This window comes from Ammodytes marinus, assembly GCF_949987685.1.
Source record: "Ammodytes marinus genome assembly, chromosome: 20".
Classification (NCBI taxonomy): Eukaryota; Metazoa; Chordata; class Actinopteri; order Uranoscopiformes; family Ammodytidae; genus Ammodytes; species Ammodytes marinus.
Window position 1 is genome coordinate 20243345 of NC_137224.1, and position 12680 is coordinate 20256024.

The 12680-nt window shown below is 42.9% G+C and overlaps 1 protein-coding gene across 1 annotated transcript in view; it reads right to left on the reverse strand.

The window, feature by feature from the left end:
• grid2ipb (glutamate receptor, ionotropic, delta 2 (Grid2) interacting protein, b) overlaps positions 1 to 12680 on the reverse strand; it is a gene marked incomplete at both ends in the record, with an annotated part of 37427 nt that continues 24747 nt past the window's right edge. The window contains 16 exons of the mRNA XM_080049087.1: positions 1 to 72; positions 374 to 538; positions 1163 to 1281; positions 1754 to 1883; positions 2161 to 2247; positions 2338 to 2493; positions 3163 to 3231; positions 3469 to 3596; positions 4193 to 4282; positions 4855 to 4942; positions 5607 to 5756; positions 8481 to 9266; positions 10006 to 10050; positions 10993 to 11306; positions 11886 to 12018; positions 12267 to 12352. Of these exons, the coding sequence (XP_079905213.1) occupies positions 1 to 72; positions 374 to 538; positions 1163 to 1281; positions 1754 to 1883; positions 2161 to 2247; positions 2338 to 2493; positions 3163 to 3231; positions 3469 to 3596; positions 4193 to 4282; positions 4855 to 4942; positions 5607 to 5756; positions 8481 to 9266; positions 10006 to 10050; positions 10993 to 11306; positions 11886 to 12018; positions 12267 to 12352 (2618 nt within the window). The remainder of the gene's footprint in view (positions 73 to 373; positions 539 to 1162; positions 1282 to 1753; positions 1884 to 2160; positions 2248 to 2337; positions 2494 to 3162; positions 3232 to 3468; positions 3597 to 4192; positions 4283 to 4854; positions 4943 to 5606; positions 5757 to 8480; positions 9267 to 10005; positions 10051 to 10992; positions 11307 to 11885; positions 12019 to 12266; positions 12353 to 12680) is intronic.

The following is a 12680-nucleotide window of genomic DNA, read 5'->3' on the forward strand; positions in this document are numbered from 1 at the left end:
TTACCAGGCCAAAGGGGAAGACAGTCTGGGGCTTCTGGGGTTCTCTGGAGTCTGGGTCTCATTGAGAGCTCTCTGCAAGACAAAAACCCATGATTTCATCTCACCTAGAATTATTTGACCATATTATTTTCAGATTCACAGCACTGTCTGGTTATTGGACAGACAGCAGCACTTTTGCAAGCCTTGTCACGTCATAGCTGCAGGCTGCTGTCAGTGTGAGTGAGAGAGCACCAGCTGAATAATAGCTCATTGTTTTCAGGGCTTCTGAATCTGTCCTGCTGCATTTATCAAAATATGAGCTGCCCACCTTCAGGAGCGAGTCAGATTCATCCTAGCAATGATGAAGAGAACAGCTATAGCGGCCTTAGCTCACCTCAAACTTGGTCATGAACTCTGAGAAGATGCCGAAGAAGGCCTCTGTTCTGGTGGACTTGCTGTCTTCTCCAAAGAAGGAAGCCACCTTGGTGAACTCCTCCATGGCCTGGGTCTGCAGGGACTCCAGAGACTGGATGGCAGGGTGGCTGTTCTCCAAAAAGCTCTGCGGGTGAACAATATCACACATGTAAAATGACAAACCACTGATATTTTGCACATCAAAGTCTGTTCACGCTTGCCATTGGGAGTAGGCCTACTACTGTATGAAAACATTCGGGCTCTGGGCGAGCTTTCTGAGGTCTGACACAATTTTAAGTGACAGCTAGCGTCACACACTGGGTGTATTTGTAAGATGGAGGCATTTACCAATCATGGTAAATGGTTATTAGAGGCTATAAAAAAATGTGTTGCATTTGGGGAAATGTAGTATTCAGAGTTTTGGGAGTATCTCATCTTGCTTACATAGGTCTGTTACATTTGTAATCATCTTTTAATTGTCCTGTGATGTTTTAGAGTCAGGAAAAACATGGAGTTGCATTGTTTGGCCTTAAAAAAATCAAAATAGTTTTGTTTTAATTGGACATATTTGAACATGTCCTTTCCTTCAGTTGTTGTTTCCATGTTTCCAGTCCTTATGCTAAGCTACGCTAACCAACTGCTGACTCCAGCTTCATATTAACTGTACATATATACTGTATGTAAAAAGTACATGCTTCACACCCTGACCCCTGACATCCCTGCCTTTTAGTCTGGTGTGTATATTATATATGTGAAGCTGTCGGCGTACACTCATGACGGAGGCAAAGTGGTCCTCGTTGGTGGGTGGGATCTTCTGGCAGGCTGTCCTGATGTCCTGGATGGTGGAGTGAAGGTCACTGAGCTCTGCTGTGATGGCCCTCTGGTTCACTGGACGAGGGAGGAGCAGTTATTAAACACCCTTAAAATGCTCTATGGATCTTAAATCAGCTGCCATTAAGATCTCTGCTAGCAATGAGCTAATGTATTTATATGTGACTATGCCAGATCAACATCGGCAATATGATGACCATAAAGCAAAGTTTGATTTAGCACTATATGGGAAACACATGACAAGTTCCCTGGAAATCGGACCCGAGCAAAGGCATTAAAAACAATTTAAAAATAGTGTACTTTTCCACTGATGGTCTCATTTGCTGTTAAGGGTCATTTATTACCATCAGATGAAAAATGAGACTGTTTCATAAACATTTTAAAAGTTCCTCGTAGGAGGTTTAATCAGCCAGAAGTTCTACAACAATATCAAATTATATTGGGTTACTATAAAAGACATACATTAAAGCATTCATTTTAAGGAGGAAAGCAGCAGTTAAGGAACTCTGCTGCTGTAATGTCATCGTACCCTTGGCAGCCAGAGGCACTGTTGTAACGTCCCTGGAAAAGTTGAGCAGCTCGGGGAAGTGTTGGCACAGAGACTTGGCCAGAATGTGGAGAAAGGTTGATTTACCGTCTACTGTTTTGGTTGTGCTTAGCTGCAAGAAAAAAACAGTAAAGAATGACTTAGTATTTAGAATGTATCTAAAGTAAATATTGTTCAGGTTATGTTAATCTTATTCTACACTATATTTTATCTTTTTTTTATCGTTCCTATTGCACCGTGGGCCAGAGATAATCGCCATTTGGATTCTGATGTAGCCTACTGTATGTCTGGCATATATCAGAACTGGCAATAAAAAACTTTGACTTGACTTTGACAACAGAATGAAGAGGAACACACTGCTATGGAAGAAAAGCTGTCACTGCCATTACCTCGGTTAGGAAGTTGATCTTAAAACTGGTCGTCTTGTGGCTCTTGGGCTGGCCGTTGTTCAGGTAATTCCCCATAGCAAGTACAAACTGTGGGCAAAAAAAATAACTGATCAACCCCTGATAACACACAGACTGATTGCTACTCATTCATTTGGGCCCTGCTCTGGGTGTTTATACCTCCAGGATCTTGGCCAGTTTCTTGCTGCTCTTCAGCTCCACTGACGCCTTGTAGATGTAATCGTAGGCCACCTTCATCTCCTCCGTCCTCTCCTGCAGCGTGGTCTTGAAGTGGAGGCTCCGCAGACGAGTCTTATACTCTGGAACCATCAGCATCTGAAAACATAAAAAAAAATTAAAATTTATTCAAATCTTTCCATCTTTTTTTTTTAAAGATATTTTTTTTTGGCATTTTTATTCTTTATTGACAGTGCAGAGAGACAGAGGTGAAATGGGGCAGAGAGGGGAGTGACATGCAGAGAACGACCGCGGGTGGGAATCGAACCCGGGTCGCCTTACTAACTGAGCTAAAGGCGCCCCCCCCCCATCAATCATCTTTTTAAAAGGTCGCCTGTTATGCTATTTATGGTTTTTCAACATTAATATGGGTCCCCGGTGTGTCTAGAGAGTCCCAAAAGATGAAAAATAAACAACCTCTCTCAGTTTATCCATGTTTCCCTTTCTGAAAACCTACGTTCAAAAGCCCACATGATGTCACAAGGGGAGAAGCCAGTCACGCCCCCCCCCTCTCAGTACCAAACTAACTTAGAGCTACCTCCACCTGTGATTAGCACACCCCCTTAGATACTAGCAGTTTGATTCAAACCAGTGCAAATCAGAGCAGACTAGGCTTTTTAGAAGGCAACATGCTCTAAAACACACAACACCATTAAAACACGTTCTAGTAGAAACCCAAAGGACAATGTTGAACCTTGAAATAAACATCATATGTGACCTTTAAAAGTGTTTTGAGTGTTTTTGTGTCTGCGGTAGACAGTGGTATACCTGGAAGATGAACTGGTCTGGCTCACTCAGCTTGGCGGGGTCCTGCTCAAACTGCTCGTACTGCTTGACCTCGGGGGTGAAAAGGGGTAGGATTAAATACGTGTTATACGTCTTCCTATGTATATGAATATGTCATTTGCGTCCTATTTTTTTTTGGTGAAATAATTTGAACATGATTTCATTTTCGTGCTTTTCATTTATTTATTTTTGCATTTTTGATATGTTTGATTTTTATTTGATATGAAATAAATCTAATCTAATCAATCAATCAATCAATCAATCAATCAATCAATCAATCAGACAGACCTCGTCCTGGTCCGGGGCGTAGAGCAGCAGCTGCTTGATGTGTGCTGGCTCTAGCCTGTCTGTGCTCATGGTCATCAGCACCTGACGCAGCTCACAGGTGGACAGCTTCAGATGGGCGATAAGGATGGCTGCAGTGTGGAGGAAGAGGAGGAGGAGGAGGAGGATATACATCTGTTCTTTCACATACTGCCATCGGTGTGTGAGTGTGTGTGTGTGAATGTGGTAAGAAATGTAAAGCGCTTTGGGGCTGAGAAAATCGGCTAAACAGCGCTATATAAGTCAAGTCCATTTACTATTTACCATCACAAACAGGATCGCTGTGTTCCCCCGACTACAGACAAAGACCTTTTATCTTCCTCCTCCGACTGATGAGTCATTGTCCCTGCTGTGTATTATTCATTATTTTGTTTCTGTTGTGTGTCAAATTGATTATGAAATCCAAAAATCCCCGGCATATAACCCGGGGAAATTAACAGCACTAAAACAAATAAAACAAACTACTATTTAGTGTGATAATAGCAGATCTATCTTTTTACACTAGATAGTGAACCCATCTTACATACACACTTTAATATCATATAGTCATCAACACAGTAAAGAAGCAAGGTCACATTTGGTTCTCTTTAACCAAGGATTTTTTCTGGCCAAATCCCAGCATGCAATGGGGGGGAGGGTGGGGGGCTATAGAATGACCTGCCGACACGTGTTCCGTTGGTGTACTCACAGGCGTTGTAGGCTTTCTTATGAGACAGAATCTCCACCACGTCTTTCTTTTTAAAGTTCTCCGGCAGGAAAGCTGGCTCTGGAGGAGACACTGATAATTTCAACGACAGCGTAAGGATGTGTTCTCCAGGGCACCGGGATTAAACACACATATTCAGTACACACACACACACACACACACACACACACACACACACACACACACGCGCGCGCACACACATACACAAACTACATGTGGCAGGTTGATGGGTTAATAACACAGCTCTGCCATTTGAGTCACTAGAGGCTAAATTGTCTGGGCTATCTACAATAAATTATAGTACTGGTGTTTTTTTTTGCTCTGGCAGAGGTGTGTTATTACTGAACTGTGTCAAGAAGGGGGGGGGGTATGGAGGGGATGGAGGGTATGGTGCCTTATGGAGAATGGAAGTGATGAACAGGTGAATGGAGCAGCTCCATAACAGGAGAACATCGCAACTGCGAAGGTACAAAACAAAACAGGAGATGTCAACAGAAAGAAAAAACACATAAACACTGTAGACTCAGACGATTAATCAGATGGCATGTTATCAGTGTATACGACAATGAGCATGATTCAAATAAAATGTACGGTGCAGTCTAATAAAGGGTGATCACACACGTGGGGGGGACACGACTACTTACTGGATCTGCGTTGAGTACCAAAGTGCAGATCAAGGTCCAAGAACTTCACCATGTCCGTGAGCTTGTCATAGTCCGAGTCCTCCCCGAGCTAAACAACAAGACAAGGACACACTCTGTACTCTCCGTGGACACAGGCACAGGCTTTGAAACCTAGAAGTAGCTAGCTGTCTAAAACCTATTTTTATACACACTTATCTGACTTTATCGTGGGTTGTGAAGGGAAGGAACAAGAAGTGAACAAGATGTAGAAAACAATGATTCTTTGCTCCTGCGCTGTCATGACTCATCAGAGACACAGCAGATGAGATGAGTAAGTCGTTCCAAATATGGCGAGAGAGAAATGTGGGAAGAGGACTAAGATATTTCACAGCATCAAGGTGCGAAATTTCACAAGCTTAAAGGTTGTGTTTACTCTATGTGAGGTGCATCGCTTTCTCGGATGGGAGTCCAGCAAAACGTATTCAAATCAAATCAGTTTTATTTGTATAGCCCAAATATCACAAATAGACATTTGCCTCAGTGGGATTCACATTCCATACAGTATGACACAGCTTAGCTCGGGTGAGAAAAAAACTCCCAGTAAAAACCCTTTATCGGGATTAAAAAAAATTAAGAAACCTCTGGGGGAGTTGACAGAGGAAGGGATCCCTCTCCCAGGACGGACATCGTGCAATAGATGTCATATGTACAGAAAATAATAACTTCATCTTAGACTAAAGTAACAAGCTCACAGTCAAAATTCGCTCTCTCACCTGACCCCATATGGTTCCCTCTGAGTTCTCCACCTGCTCCCAGCGCAGCCTCTTCACACTCATGTGGGTGGTGTCTGAAGCGCTGTGCGGCTTGGGCAGCGGAGGAGGCTCGCAGGGTGGGGGCAGGGGCGGAGGTGGTGGAGGGGGGGCCTTGGAGATAAAAAAGAAAAAAATTCATATAAAAGGAGACATTTGTTAATATACGTGTTAAATCGCCATATATCCTGTGTTATGAACTGAGCCTGCCTAACCCTTAGGTGCTCTTGGGGACGTTTTTGTCCTTTCGCACTTTTTTTTTGCTCTTTTTTGTGTATAACTTTGGCTGTGCTTATGTTAACTGAAATATTTTTGGCCAGGGATTTTTTTTTTTTTATATATTTTGTGAATTTCTACTCAGCAACTTTGTACCATCTATTATAAAGGCTGTACACTTTTTTGTTACACTCATGTCCCTAAGGACGTTTTTGTCCCCTATTGACTCCCATTCAAAATGGCCTTTTTTTTACCAATTTGATCCTGCTGTCATTACAGCATAAAATATTTTTTTCAATGATTTTATGCTTTCATCCTCGACATAAAGCATCACAATTTATCATTTTCAACACCATCACCATTTTGAGCCATTTCCCTATATTTGGCATAGGGTTGAATTACCAGCAATTTTCCAGGTTGTCGGTCCTGCCCCCCACAGTGCAATAGAAAAAGAAAATTCAACCTAAATGGTGTGAGTGTGTTGGTAGGGATACTAGTGTGTGGTGTATATGTGTGTATTGAGAACATGTAATGTGTGTGTTTGTGTACACACAGCCAAACTTTACAAACTCAAACTTGAATGGAAAAAATGGCCCAATTTGAAAGCATTAAATCCTGTAAAAACTTAGTTTTTTCAAACCACAGCCATGATGACAAACACATGTGAATTTGATGATATTAGGCAATAATCCAAAACTTAAGACACCAGCTTTTTAGCCCTATCCAGCTCAATCATTTATTTCCTCCTGTTTTTTCTGAGGATCAAATATGCTCCCTAAAACCATTTTTGTACTCTTTAGTAATTTTTTAGAGTTGCAGGCATAAACATAAGAAATATGAGAAATTAATGGAAAGTGTGGATCCATATGGATACCTTAGGGTTGTGTCTGTGTGTGTGTGTTGTGAAATTACTGTGTGTGTATGTGTGTGTGTCTTTGTGCGCATGCATATGTGTGCAGCTATAAGGTGCTATTTGTGGGTTTTCAGGTGGCTGCAGGTTCACAGTACTTTGTTGACATCATCAACAAAACTGGAATTAAAAGGGTCAAAAGCAACTAACAATGAATGAATATTTGATATGTATGTAAAGAGGTCAAGTGGGATAAAAGGTTTTAAAAAAAAGTAGAAATAAATATTACTGTATAATGTTGTTAGGGCAGTTTATAGGGAGAGGACGTTTTTGTCCTCTAGGGTCACGAGTGTGATTATTTATTTGCATCTGTGACTGCACAAATACTAAACATGTATCAAAAGCAGTTTTATTGCAAATCATTAACATATCCTAGAGTCTGATTATCCCACTCAAAAAATTCCACTTTGCATCTATTATATGAGAAATGTTTCAATTATTGTGTTTTTTTTAAATAAAAATGGCTCACTTCGTCACATAAGCTTGCATGTAAAGGGTTAAAAACAATTACAAATAAATGAATATTTGATGTATGTGAAGAGGTCCAGTGGGATAAAAGGTTTGTAAAAAAAAAAGTTGAAAAAAATATTACTGTATAATGTTTGTATGGCAGTTTATAGGGAGAGGACGTTTTTGTCCTCTAAGGTACTGAGTGTAACACAAAAGTTAAGGTCACACAACAGTATGCGCAGAGTAGGCGCAGTTCATAACAGAGGTCCTCCCAGTCATTCAGCTTTGCAGTTATTGCTAGATAGACTTTGAGTATCTCTCTGGATTTTATCCAATCAGGAGACAGAGTGCTATAAAGAGGCGGGTCAGTGTGCCTGTGAACGATGACTTGCCGCTCTCCATCGCGGCACTATCTGACGAAGACGACTGCGGGTTCATGTGGTGGTGACAAGTTAGCTAAAAGGACCATATCACTTGAATTCATTAACAGTTTTATTGTAGACACTAAGTCCTTCCCCTTATCTGCTACTGGTTGAAATATATATTCAGCTTACCCATGCCTTATATTGAACTGAGGTTAGTGTCTTACTTAAAAAAAAGATTTAACATATCTTTTTGAGACCATGAATTCCAATAGGCTCTTCAAAAACAAATGGAAACTAATACAACAAAGATGATGGTCAAGCACAGTCAAAATGTCCACATACACCCCCTAGTGTTCAAAGAAATATAAAAAAAAACAAATGGAATACATGGCTCTTGAATTTTAATCAGTATGCCTATATATTGTTCTTGCCTAGCAACTAGGATTGGGTCAACCGATCACTCAGTACTGCACACTGATTTGTAAGCAGATGATGATGTTTTCTTGAGGTTTTTCTTAAGAACTTTCCTTTCGAAAAAACATTTTGGTTATTTTTATTGTGCAATTTAGTGTGTCTTGAAGTGTCAACAGCCAAAAGTATAGAAGAAAATAGTTATTGCTCTGCCAATCTGACGGCCTCCCATTTGCATGAACATATTGCGTGATGCCAAATATAACACTAAAGGTTTAAAGTAGTAGCTTGCAAGATGCCATTTTTTTGTGATACTTCTGTTGTTATGGCACTGCAACATGACATGTGTTTTAACTTCACATGATTTCTCTGTTCTGGCCAAATTTTCATTTGTGTGTGTAGATACAAAAACATGATGAAAAAAAAAAACAAGGACCAAAGTTATTTTCAGAGCATGCAACTCATCCCTATAGAACCAGATATTACCTGTTGGGACTTGTGTTCCTGTCGTGCGGTGGTTGTTTCGTAGCTTTTAGAGGAGTGACTAGTGGGGAGGGTGGAGTGAGAGGGCGGCGCAGGAGAAAGGGCGGCGGGGCTGCGTTCTTGCTGCAGTGACGGGGGCAGCGGGCCCTGGTAGCTGTGCTGGTGGTGGAGCTGGTGGTGCCTCTGGAGGACCAGCTGACTGGGCCTGAGCTGAGGATGAAGAGAGGGAGAGGGCTGGGGGGACAGGGGCTGGCGGACGGGCTGGGGCTGGCTGAGCTGTCTGGGGAGGTAGCCCGGCCTGGAGGAGGAGGAGGAGCGCAGGGTGGTGGTGGTGGACAGCAGGGTGGACGTGTGGACGTGGGTGTGGCGGCCCGAGTTGGCCTGGAAGCGCTGGTGCTGGTGGGCTTTATCCACCTCTTCTCTGGATGGGAGCCCTCTAGACAGGAGCAGGGTCCTGGGAGGAGGCGGGGGAGGGGGGATGATGGGGTGGTGAGGCTGGAAGGGCATGCGGCTGCGGGGCACGTGCTCCGGGGAGAAGCGCACGGGCGGCATGGGGTCGGTGAAGGCGACGGGCGGGGGAATGAGGGAATGGAACGGAGGGGGAGGAGGGGGGCTTTGAGTGGGGGGTGGGGGGATGTGATCGGAGCCAGAGGAGTAGGAGGGAGAGGAGGCCTCGTCGCTGCTGAGGCTGTGGTTGTTGTGGTGGTGGTGGTGGTGGGCCCCCTCGCTGCTGTCCCTGCTCAGCCGCCGCGGCATGAAGCTCAGCTCCTGCTCGTCCTGGAAACTCATCTAGAAGGGAGGACAGGTGGATTGTTAGAACAGGGAATCACATCTAGAAGGGAGGACAGGTGGATTGTTAGAACAGGGAATCACAGCTTTTCATCTCCACAAGCCACAAAAACTAAAAAAGGAAAGTGCATTGTGGCTTTTTTCAGTTTTATACTTTTACTTATTAATCTGAATCTACAATATATTATATTCTTTTATGCATTGATGTGACAGGAGAAGCCAGTAAAAGCAACGCAATAAAAATTTCAAAATCTAATATCATTTTCAAATAACATGCACTTAAATATAATCAGTACTCCAACCCATCTATTCATGGAACACAAATGAAATGTGAATACAGTGCTAAAGAGCAATGAATAGGTTAGCACTTTAGCAATTGAGTCACAATGTTGAGTGCAATGCACATAATATATTAATGCATGCACTTTAACACTTTTTCCATGGCCAAATGATCCTTTGTCTGTTTGTTTTGTTTCATTCTTGGTTTTTATGTTTGTTTTTTATGAAGCAATAGTGCACGGTGGCCAAGCAAAATCTACCCATGGGGACAATAAGATGTAACTTAACCTACATGTAATATTGTGAAGTTGACTGTAAAAGCAAACACACAAAAAAAAACTACCCCAAGAAATACGACACACAGGCAGCTATGTTCATCTGATGATCAGCCAGCGCCTTATCATAACCTTATATCAAATGAGACTCTACTGTATACCTGAGTATCACGTTTTTTACTTACAGGCACCATTCCTCTTCTGAAACCATGACAACCACCTTCATATATCTGTTCATGTGACACAAGTTTTCATTGCAGAGCTGCTCTAATACAATCTCAAAACTACAACGTAATTACTTCAGTCAAATGTGAACATGGTTTACATAACAGATGGGTCATAATAATAGATAATAAGTAACTGAACAACACTGAGATTCTCTGAACATACATACAGTGTACAGGTAAAGGTATATATAGAACACGACAGGAAAGTAATGATACTTGTTTTGATCAGACAATATTTAGAATGTCAAAGTTTATGACCTTACGAAGGTAGAACAAGTATTACTGGAATGACGTGGAGAACTGGCAATCATTGAAGTCCTAATCTAAACTGTTGCCACAACTTATTTTAAAACGTTTTTTTTTATACAGCCCCGTAAAAAATTAAGAGACCAGTCTGGATTTTCTTGAATCTTCATCTGTAGATTCCTTATTGAAAATGCTCTAAATGACAATATTTATTATTGTAAATATGGTAGATTGATTTGATTTGAATATTTTATTATTGTGTCATGCATTAGCATGCCCAGCCCACAAGGGCTTACAAGACACCATTATAAAACACAGACAGACCAAAAACCAAAAATAGATGCTAAACAATACTAACATTAACGATATAAACCATCCTGACGTTTCATCCAGGCTTTAGAAACAAAAGAGGCCAACTTATAAACATTAAAGGTAAACAAACATTCCATCCTGACATCATCATTACTGGTAGAAATGTTGTCAGTAGATTATATTATAAAATCCAAATGTTCCTTTTACTCAAACATATACAGTATGCCTTTAAAGAGTAAAACAGGAGACACTGAACATTGGGAGTGGTCTCTTAATTTTTTTTCCAGAGCTGTATGTAGCCTACCACTGAAAAAAAAACCACTTTGATATAAACAAAGCATGTACAGTAATCAATGTGTAATGCAGTGAATAGTAGCTTAGAGTCACCTCCTCATAGTCGTTCTCCCCTGGTACAAAGTCATCCACCAGAGTGACCCGGTGGCCCAGCTGTTCGCTCAGCGCGTCCAGGAACTTGTCGGTGTCGCGGCTGCGTGGCGGGCGGGAGAAGGTGAACAGCTTCTTGCGTTGGCGGTTGAGCGTGCTGCTGCCGGGGCCTCCATCGTCAGAGAGCTGCGGGGAGGCAGGGGGGCTCTCCAGGCTCACGTACGGGTTGGAGTCCACACTGCTCTGGTGCTGGATCTCATACACCGGTGTAGGGAGAGGCTCCTTCCACGACAGGGACAGGCCAGATTTACGGCTACCTGTTTAAAAAAGAATGGAAATACGAACCGTGGGTTTGCTATCGGCTATACTGTGGGTGCATGGGGTCAGTTCATCTGTGTTACACGGCTATACTTTTACAATTTTTTCTAACTGGATAACAGCTTATGTGTTATGCTGCTTCGTTCCCTTGGAGAAATTTGATGTGCCATTCTTGACCATGTTGTGGCCTAGAGGATTGTTACTTCTGAGAGGTTGCACACGTACACATATGCACACGTACACTGGAGAATTTGAATGAGTTATAACTTCAAACACATTCAAAAGTCAGTGGTTCTCGTGCCATGTTCACATTGTATCTACAGCCAATCTCACAGCATGTGAACATGGCATCAGTTATGTGCCATTGAGACCTTGAAGTTATGCAGCTGCCATTCCTGATTCCAGTGATATTCCCTCTGCAACTGCATTAAGCCTGCATGGCACATGGCTGTGAACCATTGACGAAAGCATGTGTCGGAAAGCATTCGTATAGGACTGTGTGTGTGTGTGTGTGTGTGTGTGTGTGTGTGTGTGTGTGTGTGTGTGTGTGTGCGTGTGTGTATAACAGCCTGCAGTACCTGTGAGAGGAGGGAGTGTGAGGGGGGAGAGAGAGCGCCCGTAGGCCTCAGTCTGTCCTGGGCCCTCTGGCTCTGCTGAGGACACACCCTTCCCTGCGTACACGTTCTCCAGCTCCGTGTACACACCTGTCATCTACGGGTGGACGCATGATCAGCAGGTTAGCACGCAATCAGCTGCCTGCGACACATTCCATTTGGAGGCCTGCTGCTTGTAGCCGTTGTACTGTAGGTCGCAATGTGCTGACCGAATGTTACAAATTCCAGTGATTACAAGCAGACCTTCAAATGATGTGACCAGAGGCAAGAGAGCACACATGATGACATCACTAGCATTCAATATGCCAGTTGCTAGGCGGCGGAAAAGCTGCCGGTTATACCTACATGACTGAGGTCAGGGGACTCGGGGAAGGAGGTTCCATCTCCTGACTGCCTCTCCTCCGGGCTCCCGCATTCATCCACATGAATCCCTAAAGCAACAACAAGGCATGAAGAGTGACACATGGACCAGAGCTGCTTCCTCCTTCCATCCCACCCCCCAGCCACAGAGAGGGGAGAGGGGGGATGAAGCAGAGCGGGACAGTGTGTGGAGCAGTAATAGGTAGACAAGCTTGGCTCCTGGAGCAGGGGTTGGCCATGGCGATGGAAAACTATGAATGAAATATATCCCAAACACGTATATGCGTACATGTATATGCTTCCAAACTGACAGCTTGGAGACATTATCAAAAGCAACGACAGCTGTGATATGGAGTTAATGAATGAACGTGTGACAGCAACGTTTGTCTCTTTTGTTTG